Source organism: Schistocerca nitens, chromosome 5, assembly GCF_023898315.1.
Source record: "Schistocerca nitens isolate TAMUIC-IGC-003100 chromosome 5, iqSchNite1.1, whole genome shotgun sequence".
NCBI lineage: Eukaryota > Metazoa > Arthropoda > Insecta > Orthoptera > Acrididae > Schistocerca > Schistocerca nitens.
The window spans coordinates 769510803-769537357 of record NC_064618.1 but is presented as its reverse complement, the minus strand read 5'-3'; the positions used below and the strand labels follow the sequence as shown (position 1 = coordinate 769537357).

Here is a 26555-nt window from a genome sequence, read left to right as displayed (position 1 = left end):
GGGCAAGTTTTTTCGCGTACTCTGTGTAGAATCGAATTTGTATCCCGTCAAGTCCAGTGGACTTTCCTCTGCTGAGTGATTCCAGTTGCTTTTCTATCCCTTGGACACTTATTTCGAAGTCAGCCATATTTTCGTTTGTGCGAGGATTTAGAGAAGGAACTGCAGTGCTGTCTTCCTCTGTGAAACAGCTGTGGAGGAAGGTGTTTAGTATTTCAGCTTTACGCGTGTCATCCTATGTTTCAATGCCATCATCATCCCGGAGTGTCTGGATATGCTGGTTCGAGCCACTTACTGATTTAACGTAAGACCAGAACTTCCTAGGATTTTCTGTCGAGTCGGTACATAGAACTTTACTTTCGAATTCACTGAACGCTTCACGCATAGCCCTCCTTACGCTAACTTTGACATCCTTTAGCTTCTGTTTCTCTGACAGGTTTTGGCTGCGTTTAAACTTGCAGTGAAGTGAAAGAGGGTAATTACCCAGAGAGTATATCTTGTGACATAATAAAGAGGTATCGATTAAATCTAGCGACTCCACATAGAATACAGTAAATATTAACGTGTGCGATGCCCCTGTACACCTCTTTCACGAGATATTAAATGCTTCAAAAGAAACGCATCGTGCAGTAGGCTATGATACTAGCAGAATACAAAGTTTTCAAATGTTACATGTGCTGGCAGAGGCAACAATTGGGGAAGTGCTTTGTTCCAGAGCAGCCACCTCCACAAGCTCCATGTAAGACAGATTATTCCAGCAACAAGTCAAACAGACTAATGTGATGCTCATCACAGAATTCGATAAGAGCTAATAGAACATAATTTTGGATACCAGAGTGCCGGTGACTTTAATTTTCCCCCCGTATTAGCAAGTGGCATGCATGAACTTTGGCACCCTTATTATTGACTGAGTGGTTTAGGAAATGTGGTCATCTGCCCTATAGTTTAAGAGGAGAATAATTTGATATTTGGTAAGGAAGTATTTGCACTTAAAGTAGAGGGGAAAAGCCTGCTTTGATGTACTACTCAGGAGAGATAGCTACATTACGTTCATATCGCAGATGACTTTGGGTCATGTAGTGTCCAAATAGGTGACCAAGAGTTCCTATTTGGCAGTGATAGTAGTTTAGAGGCGTCTAATCACGACAAGAAAGGATCCTTCCTAGCATTCTCAGATGACTGAGGCACTTCAGTATAACTTTTACGAAACAGCACTTGTTGAAATGGGAAAGAATCTACAGGAGAAGCTCAAATATAAGTTCCCATTGCACTTATCTATTCTGGTGGATTGGAGCGCAAGGAATGAGTTGATAGATGAGTTTCAAAAACGCGTAAGGAAGTAGATGTCAACTGGTTTTATTGAATGATGAAACATTTTTGCCGTACTGGGGATAAAATTCCACAATACCCAAGCAAACATTTTTAGGGAGTATCCAAGTGTTTCCGAAAAATGTAACTGCATAATGACAAGGGAGAACGGAGGGGTAGGAGAAAATTAAGATGTAGAAGTTTATACATAAATGATGAAATTATCACAATCACTTTCCTCCCCCCACCCCTCCAACGTATCTGAGAAACACTGAGATTTGTTGGTTTCAGTATTTGAAGAAATTAATACAATTTTTAAAGAATGGTAGGATTTGCATACTACACATTTGACACATCATGAAATACCCCATTGAGATGTGAGGCCTGTCAGTCGAACACCATAAAGGTCCTTATCATACGCTACCCGTTTTAAGAGCATTTGGGAACAGCTGGAAGCGAGAATAATAAAACTGTGATACGGTCCTAGGGCTTCACTTATTGTGATCCTCTAACAAATACAAGATGGAGAAAAATCATACCAAATATGCATCAACTTGAGATATTTGATAAAACTAACTTCACTAGACCCTTATCCACTCCAAAGAATGGAAAAAAACATTGGACCATTTGCCAAACTGCCAACATTTAACAACTTTAGTTATAGCAGCAGCAGGTTGTGAAAAACCGCATTTGTTGTTCTGACGATACAATGAGTATCTGAGGATGGCTTTTGGATTACGAACACTCGAAATTACTGTTTGCAGATCCATTGCTGAGGAGGCCAAATCATTCCATAGGTTTAGTTTATTTAGAAACCATCACTGTATTAAACGTTACCTGGAGGAATATGCACAATGACAAAGAGGAGTCTTTTCACACAAGTGGAACGCAAACGTTGGTCTGAAATTAAGGGTAGTTGGACCTGATCCATGGTTAACTGAAACAATAACAGACCTTCCTTCCCCTCCTTACAATAAAATATTTTAATTCTTTCTGTGATTGGCAAGTTATTGTCGTTATTTTGTACCACAATACGCTGCTATGGCCATACCTCTCATTATCTGCTACAGAAGGGACAGTGGGTGCTGCTTAGAAACCTGACTGTAAAAAAGGAAAGGCTAAAGTCACCCTTCTTTATGAAGGCCATTATGAAAGGTTATGACTGATCTCGTGAATCAATGCAGAATTACAGTTGCCAGACTGAGTGGTTGTGGTACACTTTAACTGCCTGCCACTTTACCAGAGATGACATGATAGTTATAGGGAGAAATCAGCTGGCACAGCACAAGAGACCCGAGAAATCCAGACACATGTCCCAAATCTGCTTGTAACTCCGCAGTGTGATGTTACGCTTAGGTATAATCAATGTTCGTCATCCCAGTTTCATTTCAAGGACTAACCAAGCTGTGAGGTTTCAGGGTATCTGGAATAATACATTTATAACTAGCTACCAGAATGGCTACTGTTATTAATTTTACTTAATCAGTAGTTAAAATATAAATAGTTAAATTCATACATAAAGCACTTGGTTCTTTACACAAAAGGCAACTTCTCATTACAGTCTACAGTATTTCTATGTGTATTCCATTAAACGTTGTTAGTCTAGCTAACCATATAATAAGTATTATAATTTCTTCCAATTGTTTATGTTTGATGATATGTGAAACGTTGTTAACTTTAGTTTATAATGGTCGATATAGTGAATGCATTTATCTCAGTATATCTATTAGTATAGAGTTCAACAGCACTTGGCACAGATCTGTGACATCAGACACACATCAATGGCTGTGCTGGCAGAAGGACCTGGAGCTATGCAGCGCTTGTGTAGTGGCAGGCCTGAGAAATGAGAATCGGATTAAACTTTCTTTCATATAGGACAGTTCCTTATTGTGTTCTGATGATGTTCATAAACTTTCTGTGTAGAAAGACGAAGTCGTGTGTACTCATGTTACAGTACATTTCAATGCAGCCACTTCTTTCCATTTACTCTGAAAAGGTACATAGCCTTCTATGAGATTTTTGTATAATATCAACACCCTACAGGTATAATAAACAATCTAGTTCCATGTATTTATATACGCACTCGATTCTTGATTCACTGTTGTCTAGTATAGCCAGACCGCCTCATTTGGAGGACGGATCATTAATGTCAATACTAAAATTAAGTCTACAACCACAGAAAACACATGGTCCGTCGACAAGTGCCGTAGCGGCGACACTCTTAACTGGTATGCGGTTCTTCTTGTCTCCAGCTGTCGTGGTGAACTCGATGTTCTCGATGGTTTTATAGACTGTCTGTTTAGAACGGCGACGAATTCTCCTGTAAGGCATCGTGGCGGCGTTCAATGCAGTTGCCTGGGCAACAGCAGCAGCGCGAATAAGCCTCTGCGCGGCCCTCGCTCGCTTATATAGTATATGCAGTAGCTTGGACTTAGAAAACTTTCACGGTGCCAACGGAACGTTATCCCGGACGCGCACACTGGGTGCTTTAGATGTGCGCGTCCGCTGGCGCGCCGCCACGATTGCGTCAGCAGGCCACAGCTGCGAGAGGTCAACAAGGTCAAGCGATAAAGCGATAAATCTATTAATAGAACAAAGCTGTTGCATCGTTGAGCCCTCCGGTTCGTGATGTACCCGTGTCCGGTTAATGGCTCACTCTACAGATCAGTTTGCATGGGATGAATTTATTTATGAAAATAAAATCATCGAGAACATCGAGTTCGCCACGACAGCTGGAGACAAGAAGAACCGCATACCAGTTAAGTGTGTCGCCGCTACTGCACTTGTCGACGGACCATGTGTTTTCTGTGGTTGTAGACTTAATTTTAGTATTGACATTAATGATACACTCTCACATGGTAATGGTTGGCTCACTGTAGCCATTGTACGTGGAGGTACAGGAGTACCTACTGTTCCTGGACTCGTTGATAGAGACATTATTGCCTATCGTACCTACCATATGGCAGAACTTGCAAATAAAGACTTTGGTAAATCAGCTTATATGTCTACTTCAGCATTATCGTTGTATACTCTTAATAAGAGAAAAATATCTATAAATGAGTCTGTATTCATTTGGGTTAAAGGTAAAGGAGTATGTGAATATGTAAAGTTTGTTGGTGACTGTACTTTGTATTTTCATAAATAAATTCATCCCATGCAAACTGATCTGTAGCGTCAGCCATTAACCGGACACGGGTACATCACGAACCGCGGGGCTCAAGGATGCAACAGCTTTGTCCAACTGGTTAAGGAGATAATTTCCATCACTATTTTACATACGCGGTGACTGCATTCCAAATCCCTGCACTAACACACTTCTCTATTACAATATTTCTAAAATAGACAGAAAAGTTTTGCATCACCTCGTTTTCGTGAGTTCCGTAACCTGTACAGAAAATTATAATAGAGATCAACATAAACATTATTTCCGCCCTTTTTATTGGTCATGAAAACCATACGTTGTCGTTGTACCACCATACGGCGAGACCTTCAGAGGTGGCGGTCCAGATTGCTGTACACACCGGTACCTATTACCCATTAGTAAATCCTCTTGCATTGATGCATGCCCGTATTCGTCGTTGCATACTATCCACAAGTACATCAAGGCACTGTTGATCCAGATTGTCCAACTCCTCACCGCTATTCGGTGTACATCCCTCAGAGTCGATAGTGGGTCATGTCGCCCATAAACAGCCCTTTTCAATCTATCCCAGGCATGGTCGATAGGGTTCATGTCTGGATAACATGCTGGCCGCTCTAGTCAAGCAATGTCGTTATCCTGAAAGAAGTCGTTCACAAGGTGTGCACGATGGGGGCGCGAATTGTCATCCATGAAGACGAATGCCTCGCCAGTATGTTGCCGATATGGGTGCACTATCGGACGGAGGATGGCATCCACGTATCGTACAGCCGTTACGCTGCCTTCCATGACCACCAGCAGCATACGTCGGCCCCACATAACGCCACCCCAAAACATCAGGGAAGCTCCACCTTGCTGCACTCACAGGACAGTGTGTATAAGACATTCAACCTGACTGGGTTGCCTGCAACCACGTCTTCGTCAAATGGTTCAAATGGCTCTGAGCACTATGGGACTTAACATCCGTGGTCATCAGTCCCCTAGAACCTAGAACTACTTAAACCTAACTAACCTAAGGACATTACACACACATCCATACCCGAGGCAGGATTCGAACCTGCGACCGTAGCAGACGTCTTCATCGATTGTCTGGCTGAAGGCATATGAGACACTCATCGGTGAAGAGAACTTGATGCCTATCCTGAGCGGTCCATTCGGCATGCTGTTAGGCCCATCTGTATCGCGCTGCATGGTGTCGTGTTTGCAAAGATGGACGTCGCCGTGGACGTCGGGAGTGAAGTTTTGCATTATCAGGCTATTGCGCACAATTTGAGTCGTAACACAATGTCCTGTGGCTGTACGAAAAGCATTGTTCAACATAGTGGAGTTGCTGTCAGGTTTCCTCCGAGCCATACTCCATAGGTAGCGGTCATCCACTGTAGTAATATCCCTTGGGCGGCCTGAGCGAGGCATGTCGCGACATTTCCTGTGTTTGTATATCTCCTCCATGTCACAATAACATCGCTCTGGTTCACTTCGAGAGGCCTGAACATTGCCCTTGTTGAGAACCCTTCCTGGCGCAAAGCAAGAATGCAGCGGTATTGGCCGTCTATGCATGGTTAAACTACAGACAACACGAGCCATGTACCTCCCTCCAGGTAGAATGACTGGATTTGTTCGGCTGTCGGACCCCTCCGTCTAATAGGCGCTGCTCATGCATGGTTGTTTACATCTTTGGGTAGGTTTAGTGACATCTCTGACCAGTCAGAGGGACGGTGTCTGTAATACAATATCCACAGAAAAAGTCTATTTTCAGGAGTTCTGGGAACCGGAGTGACGCAAAACATTTTTTGATATATAGTCGTGAAATGAAATTTATATTTTGTTAGTCACATTTGAATTGTCGGACCTATACTTAGGCTATCTGAACAACTATCATTCGGAATTTTCCGACGAACGCAATAATACACCCAAGGTTTACCTATACCTATTAATAAGTGTACCACAATATTTTTCGTTATTTTACACTGAAGATCAGTTGCAGAAATTAGTAGACATTACTGAGAATATTCGTTAGCTGTTTCATACTGGAATTTACAACAGGGAATTGAATTGCAGTACATATGCTGTTCGGCGCCATTAGCTCGGAGCTATTGCGTAATTCAGCTGAAGACCACCGCAGCGTAGCGTCTCAGTGTCAAGCAAAAAATCTCGTTCCAGCGCAGTTTTTCAGTTTTTGTCACGCGCTGCTGTGCTATGACTAGTAGCCACCTCTCTTAGTTTTTCGTGGCTTTTTTCTGTTATTTTAACATTCCTAAAACATCGTAATGACATTATTAACGAATGAGTCATTTTCCTTCGAAATGCATAGTTATGAAGACGAGATAATAACTGAATTAATATCCGTGAGTCGAAATGATGAACCCTTACACGCGACGTTGTTAAAGCAATTGTTTTCGTAAATTAACTGTACTAAAATTCTCATTGATTATTCTTATCATTTAAGGAATTTTAGTTTCTTTGGTACCTAAATGCGTACTATTGTGTGGTGTCTCTCACATTACACTGAAGCGCCAAAGAAACTGGTATAGACATGCGTGTTCATATACCAAGATACGTAAACAGGCAGAGTACGGAACAACGGTCGCCAACGCCTATATAAGACAACAAGGGTCTGGCGCAGTTGTTAGATCGGTTACTGCTGCTACAATGGCAAGTGATCAAGATTCAAGTCAGTTTGAACGTGGCGCAAGAGCAATGGGCCACAGACTCTCCGAGCTGGCGATGAAGTGGGAATTTTCCCGTACGACCATTTCACGAATGTACCATGAATATCAGAAATGTGGCAAAACATCAAATGTTTGATATCGCTGTGGCCGGACAAAGATCCTGTGAGAATGGGACCAATGACGACGAAAGAGATTCGTTCAACGTGACAGAAGTGCAACCTTTCCGCAAATTGCTGCAGATTTCAGCGCTGGGCCATCAACAAATGTCAGCTGGGGAACCATTCAACGAAACATTATCGATATTTGCATTCGAAGCCGAAGACCCACTTGTGTACCCTAGACGACTGTAAGACACAAAGCTTTACGCCTTTTCTGAGCCTGTCAACACCGACATTGGGCTGTTGGTGACTGGAAACATGTTGCCTGGTGGGAAGAGTCTCGTTTCAAATTGTATCGAGCGGATGGACGTGTACGGGTATGGAGACAGCCTCATGAATCCATGCACCCTGCATGTCAGCAGCGGACTGTTCAAGCCGGTGAAGGTTCTGTAATGGCGTGGGGTGTGTGCAGTTGGTGTGATGTGGGACCCCTGATACGTGTAGATACGACCCTGACAGGTAACACTTACGTAAGCATCCTGTCTGATCACCTGCATCCATTCATGTCCATTATGCATTCCGACCGAATTGGGCAACACCAGCAGGACAATGCGACATCCCACACGTCCCAAATTGCTACATAGTGGCTCCAGGAACACTCTTCTGAGTTTAAACACTTCCGCTGGCTGCCAAACTCCCCAAACACGAACATTATTGAGCATATCTGCGATGCCGTGCAACGTGCTGTTCAAAAGAGATCTCCACCCCATCGTACTCTTACGGATTTATGGACAGCCTTGCAGGACTCATTGTGTCAATTCCCTCCCGCACTACTTTAGACGTTTGTCGAATCCATGCCACGTCATGTTGAGGCACTTCTGCGAGTTCGCGGAGGGTCTACACGATATCAGGCAGTTATACCAGTTTCTTCGGCTCTTCAGTGTAGTATGCCACTAATTAGTAGTTTTGAGATTATATGATAAACGATTAAGGACTGAGATAAATTTTTAATAGTGATTAGGATCAGGCTCCTCCCCCCATGAACCATAGACCTTGCCGTTGGTGTGGAGGCTTGCGTGCCTCAGCGATACAGATAGCCGTACCGTAAGTGCAACCACAACGGAGGGGTATCTGTTGAGAGGCCAGACAAATGTGTGGTTCCTGAAGAGGGGCAGCAGCCTTTTCAGTAGTTGCAGGGGCAACAGTCTAGATGATTGACTAATCTGGCCTTGTAACTCTAACCAAATCGGCCTTGCGGTGCTGGTACTGCGAACGGCTGAAAGCAAGGGGAAACTACGGCAGGAATTTTTTCCGAGGGCATGCAGCTTTACTGTATGGATAAATGATGATGGCGTCCTCTTGGGTAAAATATTCCGGAGGTAAAATAGTCCCCCATTCGGATCTCCGGGCGGGGACTACTCAGGAGGACGTCGTTACCGGGAGAAAGAAAACTGGCGTTCTACGGATCGAAGCTTGGAATGTCAGATCCCTTAATCGGGCAGGTAGGTTAGAAAATTTAAAAAGGGAAATGGATAGGTTAAAGTTGGACATAGTGGGAATTAGTGAAGTTCGGTGGCAGGAGGAACAAGACTTTGGGTCAGGTGAATACAGGGCTATAAATACAAAATCAAATAGGGGTAATGCAGGAGTAGGTTTAATACTGAATAAAAAAATATGAGTACGGGTAAGCTACTACAAACAGCATAGTGAACGCATTATTGTGGCCAAGATAGACACGAAGCCCACGCCTACTACAGTAGTACAAGTTTATATGCCAACTAGCTCTGTAAATGACGAAGAAATTGATGAAATGTATGATGAGATAAAAGAAATTATTCAGGTAGTGAAGGGAGACGAAAATTTAATAGTCATGGGTGACTGGAATTCAAGAGTAGGAAAAGGGAGAGAAGGAAACATAGTAGGTGAATATGGATTGGGGCTAAGAAATGAGAGAGGAAGCCGCCTTGTAGAATTTTGCACAGAGCATAACATAATCATAGCTAACACTTGGTTTAAGAATCATGAAAGAAGGTTGTATACATGGAAGAACCCTGGAGATACTCTAAGGTTCAGATAGATTATATCATGGTAAGACAGATATATAGGAACCAGGTTTTAAATTATAAGACATTTCCAGGGGCAGATGTGGTCTCCGACCACAATTTACTGGTTATGAACTGTAGATTAAAACTGAAGAAACTGCAATTTAAGGAAATGGGACCTGGATAAACTGACTAAACCAGAGGTTGTACAGAGTTTCAGGGAGAGGATAAGGGAACAATTGACAAGAATGGGGGAAAGAAATGCAGTAGAAGAAGAATGGGTAGCTTTGAGGGATGAAGTAGTGAAGGCAGCAGAGGATCAAGTAGGTAAAAAGACGAGGGCTAGTAGAAATCCTTGGGTGACAGAAGATATATTGAATTTAATTGAAGAAAGGAGAAAATATAAAATGCAGTAAATGAAGCAGACAAAAAGGAATACGAACGTCTCAAAAATGAGACCGACAGGAAATGCAAAATGGCTAAGCAGGGATGGGTAGAGGACAAATGTAAGGATGTAGAGGCTTATCTCACTAGAGGTAAAATAGATACTGCCTATAGGAAAATTAAAGAGACCTTTGGAGAAAAGAGAACCACTTGTATGAATATCAAGAGCTCAGATGGAAACCCAGTTCTAAGCAAAGAAGGGAAAGCAGAAAGGTGGAAGGAGTATATAGAGGGTCTATACAAGGGCGATTTACTTGAGGGCAATGTTATAGAAATGGAAGAGGATGTAGATGAAGATGAAATGGGGGATACGATACTGCGTGAAGAGTTTGATAGAGCACTGAAAGACATAAGTCGAAACAAGGCCCCGGGAGTAGACAACATTCCATTAGAACTACTGACAGCCTTGGGAGAGCCAGTTCTGACAAAACTCTACCATCTGGTGAGCAAGATGTATGAGACAGGCGAAATACCCTCAGACTTCAAGAAGGATATAATAATTCCAATCCCAAAGAAAGCAGGCGTCGACAGATGTGAAAATTACCGAACTATAAGTTTAATAAGTCACGGCTGCAAAATACTAACGCGAATTCTTTACAGACGAATGGAAAAACTGGTAGAAGCTGACCTCGGGGAAGATCAGTTTGGATTCCGTAGAAATATGGGAACACGTGAGGCAATACTGACTCTACGACTTATTTTAGAAGCTAGATTAAGAAAAGGCAAATCTACGTTTCTATCATTTGTAGACATAGAGAAAGCTTTTTACAATGTTGACTGGAACACTCTCTTTCAAATTCTGAAGGTGGCAGGGATAAAATACAGAGAGCGAAAGGCTATTTACAATTTGTACAGAAAGCAGATGGCAGTTATAGGGGTCGAGGGACATGAAACGGAAGCAGTGGTTGGGAAGGGAGTGAGATAGGGTTGCAGCCTCTCCCCGATATTGTTCAATCTGTATATTGAGCAAGCAGTAAAGGAAACAAAAGAAATATTTGGAGTAGGTATTAAAATCCATGGAGAAAAAATAAAAACTTCAAGGTTCGCCGATGACATTGCAATTCTGTCGGAGACAGCAAAGGACTTGGAAGAGCAGTTGAACGGAATGGACAGTGTCTTGAAAGGAGGATATAAGATGAGCATCAACAAAAGCAAAACGAGGATAATGGAATGTAGTCAAATTAAATCAGGTGATGCTGAGGGAATTTGATTAGGAAATGAGACACTTAAAGTAGTAAAGGAGTTTTCCTATTTGGGGAGCAAAATAACTGATGATGGTCGAAGTGGAGGGGATATAAAATGTAGACTGGCAATGCCAAGGAAAGCGTTTCTGAAGAAGAGAAATTTGTCAACATCGAGTATACATTTAAGTGTCAGGAAGTCGTTTCTGAAAGTATTTGTATGGAGTGTAGCCATGTATGGAAGTGAAACATGGACGATAACCAGTTTGGACAAGAAGAGAATAGAAGCTTTCGAAATGTGGTGCTACAGAAGAATGCTGAAGATAAGGTGGGTAGATCACGTAATTAATGAGGAGGTATTGAATAGGATTGGGGAGAAGAGAAGTTTGTGGCACGACAAGAAGAAGGGATCGGTTGGTAGGACATGTTCTGAGACATCAAGGGATCACCAATTTAGTATTGGAGGGCAGCGTGGAGGGTAAAAATCGTAGAGGGAGACCAAGAGATGAATACACTAAACCGATTCAGAAGGAAGTAGGGTGCAGGAGATACTGGGAGATGAAGAAGCTTGCACAGGATAGAGTAGCATGGAGAGCTGCATCAAACCAGTCTCAGGACTGAAGACCGCAACAACAACAACAGGATCAGGCTGGTGCAAATGGTTCAAATGGCTCTGAGCACTATGTGACTCAACTGCTGAGGTCATTAGTCCCCTAGAACTTAGAACTAGTGAAACCTAACTAGCCTAAGGACATCACAAACACCCATGCCCGAGGCAGGATTCGAACCTGCGACCGTAGCGGTCTCGCAGTTCCAGACTGCAGCGCCTTTAACCGCACGGCCACTTCGGCCGGCGGATCAGGCTGTGTATAGGATGTCCTTTACACTTGGAGTTAAGACTAATCAATACGTTTTTCTCTGTTGAGAAAATTTAGATGAAAAGCGTACTAATTATTTTGTACTGTGAACGACAGTTATGCCTCTAATGAAGAACTATCCCTACACCATTGACAAAAACCTGCTTGAAACCGCAGTTCGGTTAGCAGAAGTTGCAAACTACCTTTGTCAGCCTCTAGTCACACTTCAATTCAGCCGCTCTTTACTAAGTTTAGTAACAGTTGGCCATAGTCCAGTCCATATCATCTATGAATTCTAATTATATGAATCGTGATTAAGTTTCATTGGCGCGTACTTATTGCTTGGCCTTAGGTGACACTGGATTATTTTTCAACAGTTCAGAATGTGATATTGTAGGTTGCAGCTTCTAGTAGTCTGCCAAGCTGGTATGGTTTTTGAATTACACTTTAACGCCCAGGTGAGAACTTCATGACCTGTCGTCAGAATTACTTACTTTTACTAATGATGACCTGATTACTTCCTTAGAACTGTTGTTATAGAAGGGGAAAGAGTGAATCTCTTTGGAATTGGCAATTATGCAGTCTGCGGATTTGCATTATCACAAAAAAATTCTCAAACCAGTGTTATATGACACATCACTTATAATTGCAATTTTATTGACCATAGGATCATTTAGATATTCTTCGTGCCGGCCGGTGTGGCCGTGCGGTCTAGGCGCTTCAGTCTGGAACCGCGTGACCGCTCCGGTCGCAGGTTCGAATCCTTCCTCGGGTATGGATGTGTGTGATGTCCTTAGGTTAGTTAGGTTTAACTAGTTCTAAGTTCTAGGGGACTGATGACCTTAGATGTTAAGTCCCATAGTGCTCAGAGCCATTTGAACCATATTCTTCGTATACAATGGGTTATTGTAGACAGACACGCATTATCTCCTGATGCTCCCTTGCCATTTTTACTTACTGAAGGAGGTTACAGTCCCCAAGGGTCAGCAGATACTGATAGATATATCTCATTAATCAAATATTATCTATGCAATGTGTATATTACTTCATCGGTAGTGTGTGGTTTACAAGATGTAGGGCCAGTCTGCATCTCGTGCCATATATATAAATTTCGTACTTTTTGCACTTAAGTCATAAATTTTCTCCGAATAATAAATTGTGTACTTATTACCCCAAAGGGATTGGTCTCTCTTCAGGAACAGAGTGGTCCTCATTACTTTTGATGCACCTTTCGTTATCTCCATGGCGTACGTAAGTGAGTTACGGATATACTTAAAAGTGCGTACATGGTTCGTAAAAACTAGGTTAGCATCATATTAACCGCTTATACCTAGTATCCTATTCTAAGGCATGATTATTTTTTTTCCTTGTGTATAATATTTACCGATGTTGAATGCATGTAATGCTCCAGTACAGGCACCTAGGCACCTAGGAGTATTCTGCTAGTTTAATGTTCTCATTAACATTGGTGTAACTGAAGACTTACTTCTGAATAGTTTCGCTTTCTTACAACGCATCATCGCTGAAAATGTAATTTCAGTATATTGTGCCCCACAATCAAGACTGATTTATTGTAGGTTGTTAATGATTATATTATACTATGAATTTGAATGTGTGGGTCACGAGATGAAAGTATTTTGTCTACTTTGATACCAACAGTAGCTGTTATAAATTAAGACATATAGATAAAACTGATCGTTTTTGCTATGCTTAACCCATACTTAGATATGTAAAGAGATCTGTCAGGTTGCTGTTTACCTTACTAGTCTAGTTGGGAGGAATTCATTTTCAACATAATAAGAAACAAGGAATGTCTAGATAGTTAGATGACCTAACGTGGCACTTTTTCTTTATTGCAGAGTTAGGCCCGTTGTTGGCCGTTGGAACCTAAGACAAAGGTACTGTTTTCCTTGTTATATTCCAAGAAGTCTTTCACACATGTACCAAACACTTGTAAACTCTACAACAATCTCTTGTGGTACTCTTCAAAGTATCTCTACACCTTCCGATACTTTATTCCGTTAAGAATGAAACTGTGTTCCGGCGGGGTCAGGGATTTTCTCTGCCTTGTGATGACTGGGTGTTGGGTGATGTCCTTAGGTTAGTTAGGTTGGTTCAAATGGCTCTGAGCACTATGGGACTTAACAGCTGTGGTCATCAGTCCCCTAGAACTTAGAACTACTTAAACACACATCCATGCCCGAGGCAGGATTCGAACCTGCGACCGTAGCAGTCGCACGGTTCCGGACTGCGCGCCTAGAACCGCGAGACCACCGCGGCCGGCGGTTAGTTAGGTTTAAGTAGTTCTAAGTTCTAGGGGACTGATGACCATAGATGTTAAGTCCCATAGTGCTCAGAGCCATTTGAACCATTTTTTTGAAACTGTGTATTCTCTCAGAAAGGAAATCTGGATTGCAGTCACAAACTCCGTTCGATACTGTGTAAGCTTGTGCATAACAGTATCGACTATTGGAAAAGTTAACAATAAGTCTATGACACACAGGGCTTCCGATGCTTCCCAGAACGGAAGATGTAGCTTAAAAAATGTCGAACTACACTCCTGGAAATGGAAAAAAGAACACATTGACACCGGTGTGTCAGACCCACCATACTTGCTCTGGACACTGCGAGAGGGCTGTACAAGCAATGATCACACGCACGGCACAGCGGACACACCAGGAACCGCGGTGTTGGCCGTCGAATGGCGCTAGCTGCGCAGCATTTGTGCACCGCCGCCGTCAGTGTCAGCCAGTTTGCCGTGGCATACGGAGCTCCATCGCAGTCTTTAACACTGGTAGCATGCCGCGACAGCGTGGACGTGAACCGTATGTGCAGTTGACGGACTTTGAGCGAGGGCGTATAGTGGGCATGCGGGAGGCCGGGTGGACGTACCGCCGAATTGCTCAACACGTGGGGCGTGAGGTCTCCACAGTACATCGATGTTGTCGCCAGTGGTCGGCGGAAGGTGCACGTGCCCGTCGACCTGGGACCGGACCGCAGCGACGCACGGATGCACGCCAAGACCGTAGGATCCTACGCAGTGCCGTAGGGGACCGCACCGCCACTTCCCAGCAAATTATGGACACTGTTGTTCCTAGGGTATCGGCGAGGACCATTCGCAACCGTCTCCATGAAGCTGGGCTACGGTCCCGCACACCGTTAGGCCGTCTTCCGCTCACGCCCCAACATCGTGCAGCCCGCCTCCAGTGGTGTCGCGACAGGCGTGAATGGAGGGACGAATGGAGACGTGTAGTGTTCAGCGATGAGAGTCGCTTCTGCCTTGGTGCCAATGATGGTCGTATGCGTGTTTGGCGCCGTGCAGGTGAGCGCCACAATCAGGACTGCATACGACCGAGGCACACAGTGCCAACACCCGGCATCATGGTGTGGGGAGCGATCTCCTACACTGGCCGTACACCACTGGTGATCGTCGAGGGGACACTGAATAGTGCACGGTACATCCAAACCGTCATCGAACCCATCGTTCTACCATTCCTAGACCGGCAAGGGAACTTGCTGTTCCAACAGGACAATGCACGTCCGCATGTATCCCGTGCCACCCAACGTGCTCTAGAAGGTGTAAGTCAACTACCCTGGCCAGCAAGATCTCCGGATCTGTCCCCCATTGAGCATGTTTGGGACTGAATGAAGCGTCGTCTCACGCGGTCTGCACGTCCAGCACGAACGCTGGTCCAACTGAGGCGCCAGGTGGAAATGGCATGGCAAGCCGTTCCACAGGAGTACATCCAGCATCTCTACGATCGTCTCCATGGGAGAATAGCAGCCTGCATTGCTGCGAAAGGTGGATATACACTGTACTAGTGCCGACATTGTGCATGCTCTGTTGCCTGTGTCTATGTGCCTGTGGTTCTGTCAGTGTGATCATGTGATGTATCTGACCCCAGGAATGTGTCAATAAAGTTTCCCCTTCCTGGGACAATGAATTCACGGTGTTCTTATTTCAATTTCCAGGAGTGTAGGTTTGTGATTGGATTCCAGATTTGCTGTCACACAGAAGACAGAGTTTCAATCTTAACGGAACAAAATATCAAGAGTGTTAAAGTGTTTTCAAATGTTTGTTACAGGGCCGTCATTGTCTACATATTGCATTGTGGAACGTATTGGAAGGCGTTTCAGGCTGTTCGAAGATTGTGAGACTAGTGCAGATGCAAATTGTAGCAAAATAGTACAAGAAGGACAACTGAACTTCGACGATTGACTCAGGGGCTGGCAGCTCGAACGGAGATATACGTAACGTACTGTGCATAAATAAACGAAGAAGCCAGTGCTATAGCAGTACACAGTTCACAGGGAACATCTGGACTACCGAAAGTGGAATGACCACATAAACCAAAGTGTAGAGAAAGCAGATGCTGGACTGAGATTTAGGTGTTGTGCAACAGGGGCAGGTGCAGTGTGTACATTTCGGGAGCGTTCGCTGAAGGGAGAGACCGGCAAAATATCACTGCCTCCCACGTACACTGATCAGACAAAACATTATAATCACCTGCTTAATAGCGTGTTTGTCCGCCTTTGGGACGAAATACATTACCGATTCTGCGTATCAGGGATCCGACAGTTTGTTGGTAGGTTCGTGGAGATATGTGGCATTAGATGCCCACGCACTGGTTACATAATTAGCGCAAATAACGTGCCGCTTATTTGCCTAGTTGGTTATAGCGCCTGACAGTGACCCAAATGGGTTCCGTAGGAATCACATCAGGCGAATTTCGTTGGCGAGATATCAGCGTGAGTTGAGTATAATGCTCCTCAGACCACTGTAGCACAGTTCTGGCTGCGAGACACAGACGACTTCACTAGTAAAAGATGGCATCGCTGTCGGGGAAGTTATCAGGCATGTACGAAGCTGTCAATGTGTCTTGATTGCTACCACAGGTCACATGCAAGTGCAGTAGAATGTATCCCGTAGTACAATACTGCTCCCAACAACCTGCGTCCAAGGCGCGCTGCACGTTGCGAGCTGCCGTTCACCTCGACGACGGCGTTTGTGGAGACGACCATCGTTGTGTAGCAAAAATGTAATTCAGCCGAAGAGCCCACACGTTTCCACTGACCGTCGGTCGAAGCTCGATGGTCCGCTGCCCACTGCAGTCGTAACTGACCATGTCGTTTGGTCAACATGTCGACAAAAAAATGGTACAAATGGCTCTGAGCACTATGGGACTTAACATCTATGGTCATCAGTCCCCTAGAACTTAGAGCTACTTAAACCTAACTAACCTAAGGACAGCACACAACACCCAGTCATCACGAGAAAGAGAAAATCCCTGACCCCGCCGGGAATCGAACACGGGAACCCGGACGTGGGAAGCGAGAACGCTACCGCAAACATGTCGACATGTACAGGTGGTATGCTGCGGAACTCTTAGTTCAACAATGTATGATGAACGGTGTGCTGCGAAACTCTTGCGAGTGCACCAGCATTGTGCTCTTTCGCCAGACATGCCACAGATCACCATGTAAAGTATTTTTGTACTTTAAACATTGCAGCACAGTCAGGAATCGTGATAATCTAATATATGAGAAACTATCAGCCTCGATTGCGCTAATGAAACCAACCTTTACCTAGGTTTCAGCCCAAATAATTGAGCCTTCTTCAGAGGATATACCTCAATCTATAATTTGTCTAAGGGGGCATGGTCTAGAAATAAAACTAAAAAAGGCCGGAATAGGCGTAGTCACGTTTTAAAAAGGCGGTACATAAGTACTAAGCAAACACCAAGACTTAACTTAAGCTCCGGCGTGCACCCCTCTCCATGGACGCCGTGCGGTGGGCCTCGGGAGTTCACGTGAAACTAAGTAGGACTAGATAACGAGCTGCAAACCAACATGGCGGGGAACATTGAGCATGTCTAACTGAGACCATGACTGTCAATGATAAAAGACCAAAGCAGTTATATCTTAAAACAAATAACTTATAGAAAGGTTGAAAATCTTAAACATAAATCCTCTGCGCCAGGTTATGACTAAAATGTAACAAACCATGCATGGATTTATGCAAGTCCGAACACACTACCCCGACTTACACTATTAGAATATATCGGCCCTTTCACAACGAATGCTGCATAACGCACCCATCGTTATTAATGAAAGATGACACAGGGCATAAAACAGCGAAACTGAGGTATGTAAACGCCATAATGCGATCATCTCAGTTAACTTGTACACAGATAGTCGAAATGGTGTTTTTATCAGTTGATGTAGATATACTTCTTATTGCTGACACACATTGAATGAAGAATATTATCAAGACTAATATTTTATCTTATTACTAAAAATAACGCGTGAGTGAACGGACAACGCCACTCCATCGCCATGTAATAGCAAATGACCAGCATAGGTCAAATTATGTTTTACGTGTAAAAAATATGGTAACTACGTGAGCGGACGTGCAACGCCCTTTCGTCGCCCTTATACTCTATCGACCGACAGAGGTCAATTTCGCTACGCGATACAGAGGTACATCATCTGAAGAAGGCTCAATTATTTGGGCTGAGACATAGGTAAAGGTTGGTTTCATTGCCGCAAACGAGGCTGATAGTTTCTTATATACCACGGAACGTACATTACAGAGCAGACAAGCCTCCAAACCCCACGTTCTGTAAATAGTCGTGGACGTCCAACCATTCAGCGCTTAGTGGTTGGTTCACTGTCCTATCTCTTTCCGTCTTGGAGATACTCGTTCAGAAGCCCTGCGTAATAATAATCCTGTGCGGCTGGTCCCGGCGGAGGTTCGAGTCCTCCCTCCGGCATGGGTGTGTGTGTTTGTCCTTAGGACAATTTAGGTTAAGTAGTGTGTAAGCTTAGGGACTGATGACATTAGCAGTTAAGTCCCATAAGGTTTCAGACACATTTCAACATTTAATAATAATCTGCCTTTTGTCAAAGTCGCTTATCTCAATGTTTTTCTACATTTGTTGCCCATATTTTCGCCAGGGTGATCACTCGTTCGTGACTGCTCCGTTCACAAGATTCTGTTACTGCGACGCGTGCCACCGCGCCACTAGCGGCATCAAATTCCACGGTGGGCAGTGGTCAAAAAATGGTTCAAATAACTCTGAGCACTATGGGACTTAACTTCAGAGGTCATCAGTCCCCTAGAACTTAGAAATACTTAAACCCAACTAACGTAAGGACATCACACATATCCATGCCCGAGGCAGGATTCGAACCTGCGATCTTAGCAGTCGCGCGGTTTCAGACTGTAGTGCCTAGAACCGCTCGGCCACACCGGCCGGCGGGCAGTGGTCATAATGCTTTAGATCAGGCTCATCCAAGAACTGCTCCTGGCGGGCGCGCCCGACCCCCGCGGGCGCAACGCAATGTAGTTCAGCGCCCCGTCCGTGACCGTGTGTCGCTAGTGTCGCCACAGGAGCGAACGAGAGAGAGAGAGAGAGAGAGAGAGAGAGAGAGAGAGAGAGAGATTTAGCTGCGGAGAGAGTGAGAAGGCACAGCACTGCTCTGCGCTGGACTTCCCGCGGTCTGATCCAACGTAAACAATATATTCTATTTTAGAAATAGTTTTATGTAGGGGATATAGTGTCTCATTCTTACTGTTAGTAGTTACAAGTAAATATCTTTTGTTATACTTCGTGCTACAGTTTTTTGTATCCCTTTCCAGAGTTTAGACGTAATAATTGTAACTGACCAAGTTTGAAAACTTATTAAAAAATAGAATTACGGTTATAAAGCTCTTTAATTCTTACAGTCAACATTGTTAAAGAAAACAATTAACATTTTACACGTTTTTCTTTTTCGAGGAAATTATTTTGTCTGGGTTTGGTACAATATTTCGAGAGACTGCTAACCTCAAAGAATTAGTCAAATTTTTATCGCCAAGTAATGAACGGTTCTTAGTTTTAGGAAGCTTTAAAAGAGAGTAAAAGCGCTCAGAAATATACGTAGAAGCAAACATTGAGAGAAATTTGGCCGCGTGCTTGTGCAAAAGAGGACATTTCTCTCGTGGAAGACATCTGTAAAAGTCATCCAAAGCTTTACTCATAAGAAAGCGGTTCTTCAGGCGTATATCGCACTGCAGGTCAATCAGCTCTAGTTGAAGCACTTATGAGACGTTCTCTGTCTGAAGGGAAAACGGGAGAACAAATATACACTCCTGGAAATGGAAAAAAGAACACATTGACACCGGTGTGTCAGACCCACCATACTTGCTCCGGACACTGCGAGAGGGCTGTACAAGCAATGATCACACGCACGGCACAGCGGTCACACCAGGAACCGCGGTGTTGGCCGTCGAATGGCGCTAGCTGCGCAGCATTTGTGCACCGCTGCCGCCAGTGTCAGCCAGTTTGCCGTGGCGTACGGAGCTCCATCGCAATCTTTAACACTGGTAGCATGCCGCGACAGCGTGGACGTGAACCGTATGTGCAGTTGACGGACTTTGAGCGAGGGCGTATAGTGGGCATGCGGGAGGCCGGGTGGACGTACCGCCGAATTGCTCAACACGTGGGGCGTGAGGTCTCCACAGTACATCGATGTTGTCGCCAGTGGTCGGCGGAAGGTGCACGTGCCCGTCGACCTGGCACCGGACCGCAGCGACGCACGGATGCACGCCAAGACCGTAGGATCCTACGCAGTGCCGTAGGGGACCGCACCGCCACTTCCCAGCAAATTAGGGACACTGTTGCTCCTGGGGTATCGGCGAGGACCATTCGCAACCGTCTCCATGAAGCTGGGCTACGGTCCCGCACACCGTTAGGCCGTCTTCCGCTCACGCCCCAACATCGTGCAGCCCGCCTCCAGTGGTGTCGCGACAGGCGTGAATGGAGGGACGAATGGAGACGTGTCGTCTTCAGCGATGAGAGTCGCTTCTGCCTTGGTGCCAATGATGGTCGTATGCGTGTTTGGCGCCGTGCAGGTGAGCGCCACAATCAGGACTGCATACGACCGAGGCACACAGGGCCAACACCCGGCATCATGGTGTGGGGAGCGATCTCCTACACTGGCCGTACACCACTGGTGATCGTCGAGGGGACACTGAATAGTGCACGGTACATCCAAACCGTCATCGAACCCATCGTTCTACCATTCCTAGACCGGCAAGGGAACTTGCTGTTCCAACAGGACAATGCACGTCCGCATGTATCCCGTGCCACCCAACGTGCTCTAGAAGGTGTAAGTCAACTACCCTGGCCAGCAAGATCTCCGGATCTGTCCCCCATTGAGCATGTTTGGGACATGATGAAGCGTCGTCTCACGCGGTCTGCACGTCCAGCACGAACGCTGGTCCAACTGAGGCGCCAGGTGGAAATGGCATGGCAAGCCGTTCCACAGGACTACATCCAGCATCTCTACGATCGTCTCCATGGGAGAATAGCAGCCTGCATTGCTGCGAAAGGTGGATATACACTGTACTAGTGCCGACATTGTGCATGCTCTGTTGCCTGTGTCTATGTGCCTGTGGTTCTGTCAGTGTGATCATGTGATGTATCTGACCCCAGGAATGTGTCAATAAAGTTTCCCCTTCCTGGGACAATGAATTCACGGTGTTCTTATTTCAATTTCCAGGTGTGTATATAACGCCCGTTGTAGCTCACTTATCCTCAAAAATCTGTTTTCAAGCTGTACTTGTAATTCGCAAATGATTTGGACATAATCTGAAAAATCCACATTGTCGTTAACACTGTCTAGTGCAGGAAAGTGTCCACAATTCTTCTCGCGCAACTGTTTTCCCCACAAAATAAGTTTTTATTTTTTTTTTATTTTTTGTTTCAAAGTGCTTGAATCGTCTGCACCAAATCAGCAACAGAGTGATTTTCGCCTTGGAGTGAAATGTTCAAAGTATTTAAATGACCAGTAAGGTCACTCAAAAAAGCCAAATTCGCCACCCACTTAGGATTACAAAGTAATTCTTCTGGACGTCCTTTCATTTCAAAAAGGTATTTATTTCACCCTTGAAGGAGAAAAACCGATGACGCACCTTTCCTCTGCTCAGCTATCTTACTTCGGTGTGGTAGGGGATGTCCGGCTATTCCGCTTCGATATCAGACATAAATTCTTTAAATTGGAGATGTTTGGGCCCATGCTATCGAAGATAATTAATCGTTCGAAGAACTGTGTCGATAACATATTTTATGTTGACAAACTTCGCACAAAGTTCCTCCTGGTATATCAGACAATGAACGGCCGCGAATAAGGAACAGCCGACTTCAGCCACTTTTGACCTAACGTAACCCAGGAATCCAGTGCGTATCCCTCGTAGCGCAGGGGCTCCACCCGTTGTTCCACTGGTCAGACGTTCCTATTTTAAATCCATTGACTCTACCACGTTTCCCACGGCTAGCAAAATATCCAAACCCGTGGTTGTGTCCTACAATGGTATAAGGTCGAGAGGCGCGACGGGCGGTCGGGCGGTCCGCACGGCCAGCTGAGCGGCGCAGCTCTGCCACTGCAGCAACATACGAATTCGCCCGGGGCGCTGGCCGCGGGAGATCGCGGGCACTAGCTCCCCAGTTTGGACTAGCCTGCTTTAGATTATCAGGGTGTCTCGCGAAATGACCACGTCAAAAAGCATCACAGCCCACACTGAACTTTGACGGCAGTCAATTTTCTTACACACAATCAGTGAATGGGCAGGAAGGAGGGAAAAGTTGGCAAGTTACTGGTATCCGAAGTCGGATGAAGGTAGGTGGGCGAGTGTAGATGTGACTGTAGGTGCTTGTAACCTCTGCAAATGTTCTGTGAGCGTGGTACTGTGTTGTCGTAGTGAGGTGAGTGGCGGCCGCCTACCTGTAGACGGGCGTTCCCAGGTCCTCGCGGTACCAGAGCACCAGCAGCACGGCGTCGCCCAGCTCCGGCGTCGAGATGTCGCAGGGCAGCCGCGCCGACTCGCCCGCCACCGCCGTCACGTTGAACAGCGGCACTGCGTCCCGGGAACAGCAACAGAGGCGCCTTACGTTACCGTCGGCTCGATGCGGGTATACGTAGTTACAGATTAGAAACACTGTCGAGATGAACTCCAGAATGAGATTTTCACTCTGCAGCGGAGTGCGCGCTGATACGAAACTCCCTGGCAGATTAAAACTATGTGCCGGACCGAGACTCGAACTCGGGCCCTTTGCATTTCGCGGGCAAGTGGCTAAGCCATGTCTCCGCAATATCCTTTCTCTCAGGACTGCTAGTTCTGCAAGGTTCGCAGGAGACCCTCTGTAAAGTTTGGAAGGTAGTAGACGAGGTACTGGCAGAAGTAAAGCTGTGAGGACGGGGCGTGAGTCGTGCTTAGGTAGCTGAGATGGTAGAGCACTTGCCCGCGAAAGGCAAAGGACCCGACTTCGAGTGTGGGTCCGGCACATAGTTTTAATCTGCCAGGAAGTTTCATATCAGCGCACACTCCACTGCAGAGTGCGGCTTTTCGCGGATGATGCTGTAGTATACAGAGACGTTGCAGCATTAAAAAATTGCAGTGAAATGCAGGATCATCTGCAGCGGATAGGCACTTGGTGCAGGGATTGACAACTGACCCTTAACATAGAGAAATGTAATGTATTGCGAATACATAGAAAGAAGGATCCTTTATTGTATGATTATATGATAGCGGAACAAACACTGGTAGCAGTTACTTCTGTAAAATATCTGGCAGTATGCGTGCGGAACGATTTGAAGTGGAATCATCATATAAAATTAATTGTTGGTAAGGCGGATGCCAGGTTGAGATTCATTGGGAGAGTCCTTAGAAAATGTAGTCCATCAACAAAGGAGGTGGCTTACAAAAGACTCGTTCGACCTATACTTGAGTATTGCTCATCAGTGTGGGATCCGTACCAGGTCGGGTTGACAGAGGAGACAGAGAAGATCCAATGAAGAGGGGCGCGTTTCGTCACAGGGTTATTTGGTAAGCGTGATAGCGTTACGGAGAAGTTAAGCAAACTCAAGTGGCAGACTCTGCAAGAGAGGCGCTCTGCATCGCGACGTAGCTTGCTGTCCAGTTTTCGAGAGGGTGCGTTTCTGGATGAGGTATGGAATATATTGCTTCCCCCTACTTATACCTCCCGAGAAGATCACGAATGTAAAACTAGAAAGATTCGAGCGCGCACGGAGGCTTTCCGGCAGTCGTTCTTCCTGCGAACCATACGCGACTGGAACAGGAAAGGGAGGTAATGACAGTGGCACGTAAAGTGCCCTCCGCCACACATCGTTGGATGGCTTGCGGAGTATAAATGTAGATGCAGATGTGGATATAAAATCTCATTCTGGAAACATCCCCCAGGCTTTGGCTAAGCCATGTCTCCGCAATATCCTTTCTCTCAGGTGTGCTAGTTCTGCAAGGTTCGCAGGAGAGCTTCTGTAAAGTTTGGAAGGTAGGAGAAGAAGTACTGAGATGAAATGTTATTTTCTGCAGAAATGCATCTTTTTATACATAGGTGGTGCAATTGCGATCATTTCGGACAAATGTTATTGTAACTGGAAATATACTGAGAAAAGAAATTAATTTAACTATGGCATTTGTTCTTGGATGTTTAATGAATATCTAACACAAATATCACGCAACTACAAATGTTAGTATAAACACAAAAAAAGGTTACAGAATTGAGAGAAATCGATCAAAAATGTACCACACCAGCTACAATTGTGATCTCTTCCTGGTACAGTTTTGATCACTGTCATCTTCCACATAAAAAGCACTTTTTCCCTCGGGCACCAACGCATACTTCGAGGTAACAAACACTGCATTTCTGGCTGCCAATCCAGTCACCCTTGGCTACTGATTCTGCACTATAATAATTCAATAAACAAAATCCACAATTATTATCGTTGTCTCCTAGCGAATTTAAGTTTGGTACACTTCTTTCATCATTACTACCAGACGCACATTTCTGTTTATTTTTCTTGCTGGATTTGATCATTGCTTTCATTGTGCCCTGTTGACAAAGTTTTCTCTTGCTGCGGAGGTTTTCCAGGTTTTCATCTGAAGTGAGTCTAGCTGATGTCTCTGTTTTCCTCTTCCGAGACGATAATTTTTTTCTCTGCACTTGGCAAAATGTCCTTGAGAGCGTCATGCTGAGAAATGGTACTGGACCCTGGCGTTACGGATTTGCACTGTTCTTCAGCTACATCTTTTGAAGATAATGGTTCTTCTCCCACAATGCTGTTAGTAGCTTGACTAGTTGAGATGAAGGAGCAGGAGCCTCGAATAACGCTGAAGGTGCAAATTTCTCCTGTGGGTTAGAGGCCCTGCTGTTGTACAGGGCTATTACAAATGATTGAAGCGATTTCATAAATTCACTGTAGCTCCATTCATTGACATATGGTCACGACACACTACAGATACGTAGAAAAACTCATAAAGTTTTGTTCGGCTGAAGCCGCACTTCAGGTTTCTGCCGCCAGAGCGCTCGAGAGCGCAGTGAGACAAAATGGCGACAGGAGCCGAGAAAGCGTATGTCGTGCTTGAAATGCACTCACTTCAGTCAGTCATAACAGTGCAACGACACTTCAGGACGAAGTTCAACAAAGATCCACCAACTGCTAACTCCATTCGCCGATGGTATGCGTAGTTTAAAGCTTCTGGATGCCTCTGTAAGGGGAAATCAACGGGTCGGCCTGCAGTGAGCGAAGGAACGGTTGAGCGCGTGCGGGCAAGTTTCACGCATAGGCCGGGGAAGTCGACGAATAAAGCAAGCAGGGAGCTAAACGTACCACAGCCGACGGTTTGGAAAATCTTACGGAAGAGGCTAAAGCAGAAGCCTTAACGTTTTAATTGCTACAAGCCCTGACACCCGATGACAAAGTCAAACGCTTTGAATTTTGGCGCGGTTGCAACAGCTCATGGAAGAGGATGCGTCCAGTGCGAAACTTGTTTTCAGTGATGAAGCAACATTTTTTCTTAATGGTGAAGTGAACAGACACAATGTGCGAATCTGGGCGGTGTAGAATCCTCACGCAATCGTGCATCAAATTCGCAATTCACCAAAAGTTAACCCGTTTTGTGCAATCTCACAGTTTAAAGTTTACGGCCCCTTTTTCTTCTGCGAAAAAAACGTTACAGGACACGTGTATCTGGACATGCTGGAAAATTGGCTCATGCCACAACTGGAGACCGACAGCGCCGACTTCATCTTTCAACAGGATGGTGCTCCACCGCACTTCCATCATGATGTTCGGCATTTCTTAAACAGGAGATTGGAAAACCGATGGATCGGTCGTGGTGGAAATCATGATCAGCAATTCATGTCATGGCCTCCACGCTCTCCCGACTTAACCCCATGCGATTTCTTTCTGTGGGGTTATGTGAAAGATTCAGTGTTTAAACCTTCTCTACCAAGAAACGTGCCAGAACTGCGAGCTCGCATCAACGATGCTTTCGAACTCATTGATGGGGACATGCTGCGCCGAGTGTGAGAGGAACTTGATTATCGGCTTCATGTCTGCCGAATCACTAAAGGGGCACATATCGAACATTTGTGAATGCCTAAAAAAACTTTTTGAGTTTTTGTATGTGTGTGCAAAGCATTGTGAAAATATCTCACATAATAAAGTTATTGTAGAGTTGTGAAATCGCTTCCATCATTTGTAGTAATTATGACGACGTTATGTGAACTTTGGGATACGTGGATGCAGGCTGCCCAGGGAAGCTGATGGATGGTTGATTTGGGGGAGAGGACCAAACAGCGAGATCATCAGTCCCTTCGGATCAGGGAAGGATGGGGAAGGAAATCGGCCGTACCCTTTCAAAGGGACCATCCCGGCATTTTACTGAAGCAAATTTAGGGAAATCACGGAAAACCTAAATCAGAATGCCCGTACGTGGGTTTCAACCGTCATCCTCCCGAATGCGAGTCCACA

The 26555-nt window shown here is 45.0% G+C and overlaps 1 protein-coding gene across 1 annotated transcript in view; it reads right to left on the bottom strand.

Annotated features, from left to right (window-relative positions):
* LOC126260710 (hemicentin-2) overlaps positions 1–26555 on the bottom strand; it is a 695733-nt gene that overhangs the window by 423066 nt on the left and 246112 nt on the right. The window contains exon 2 of the mRNA XM_049958047.1: positions 22503–22635. Within this exon, the coding sequence (XP_049814004.1) occupies positions 22503–22635 (133 nt within the window). The remainder of the gene's footprint in view (positions 1–22502; positions 22636–26555) is intronic.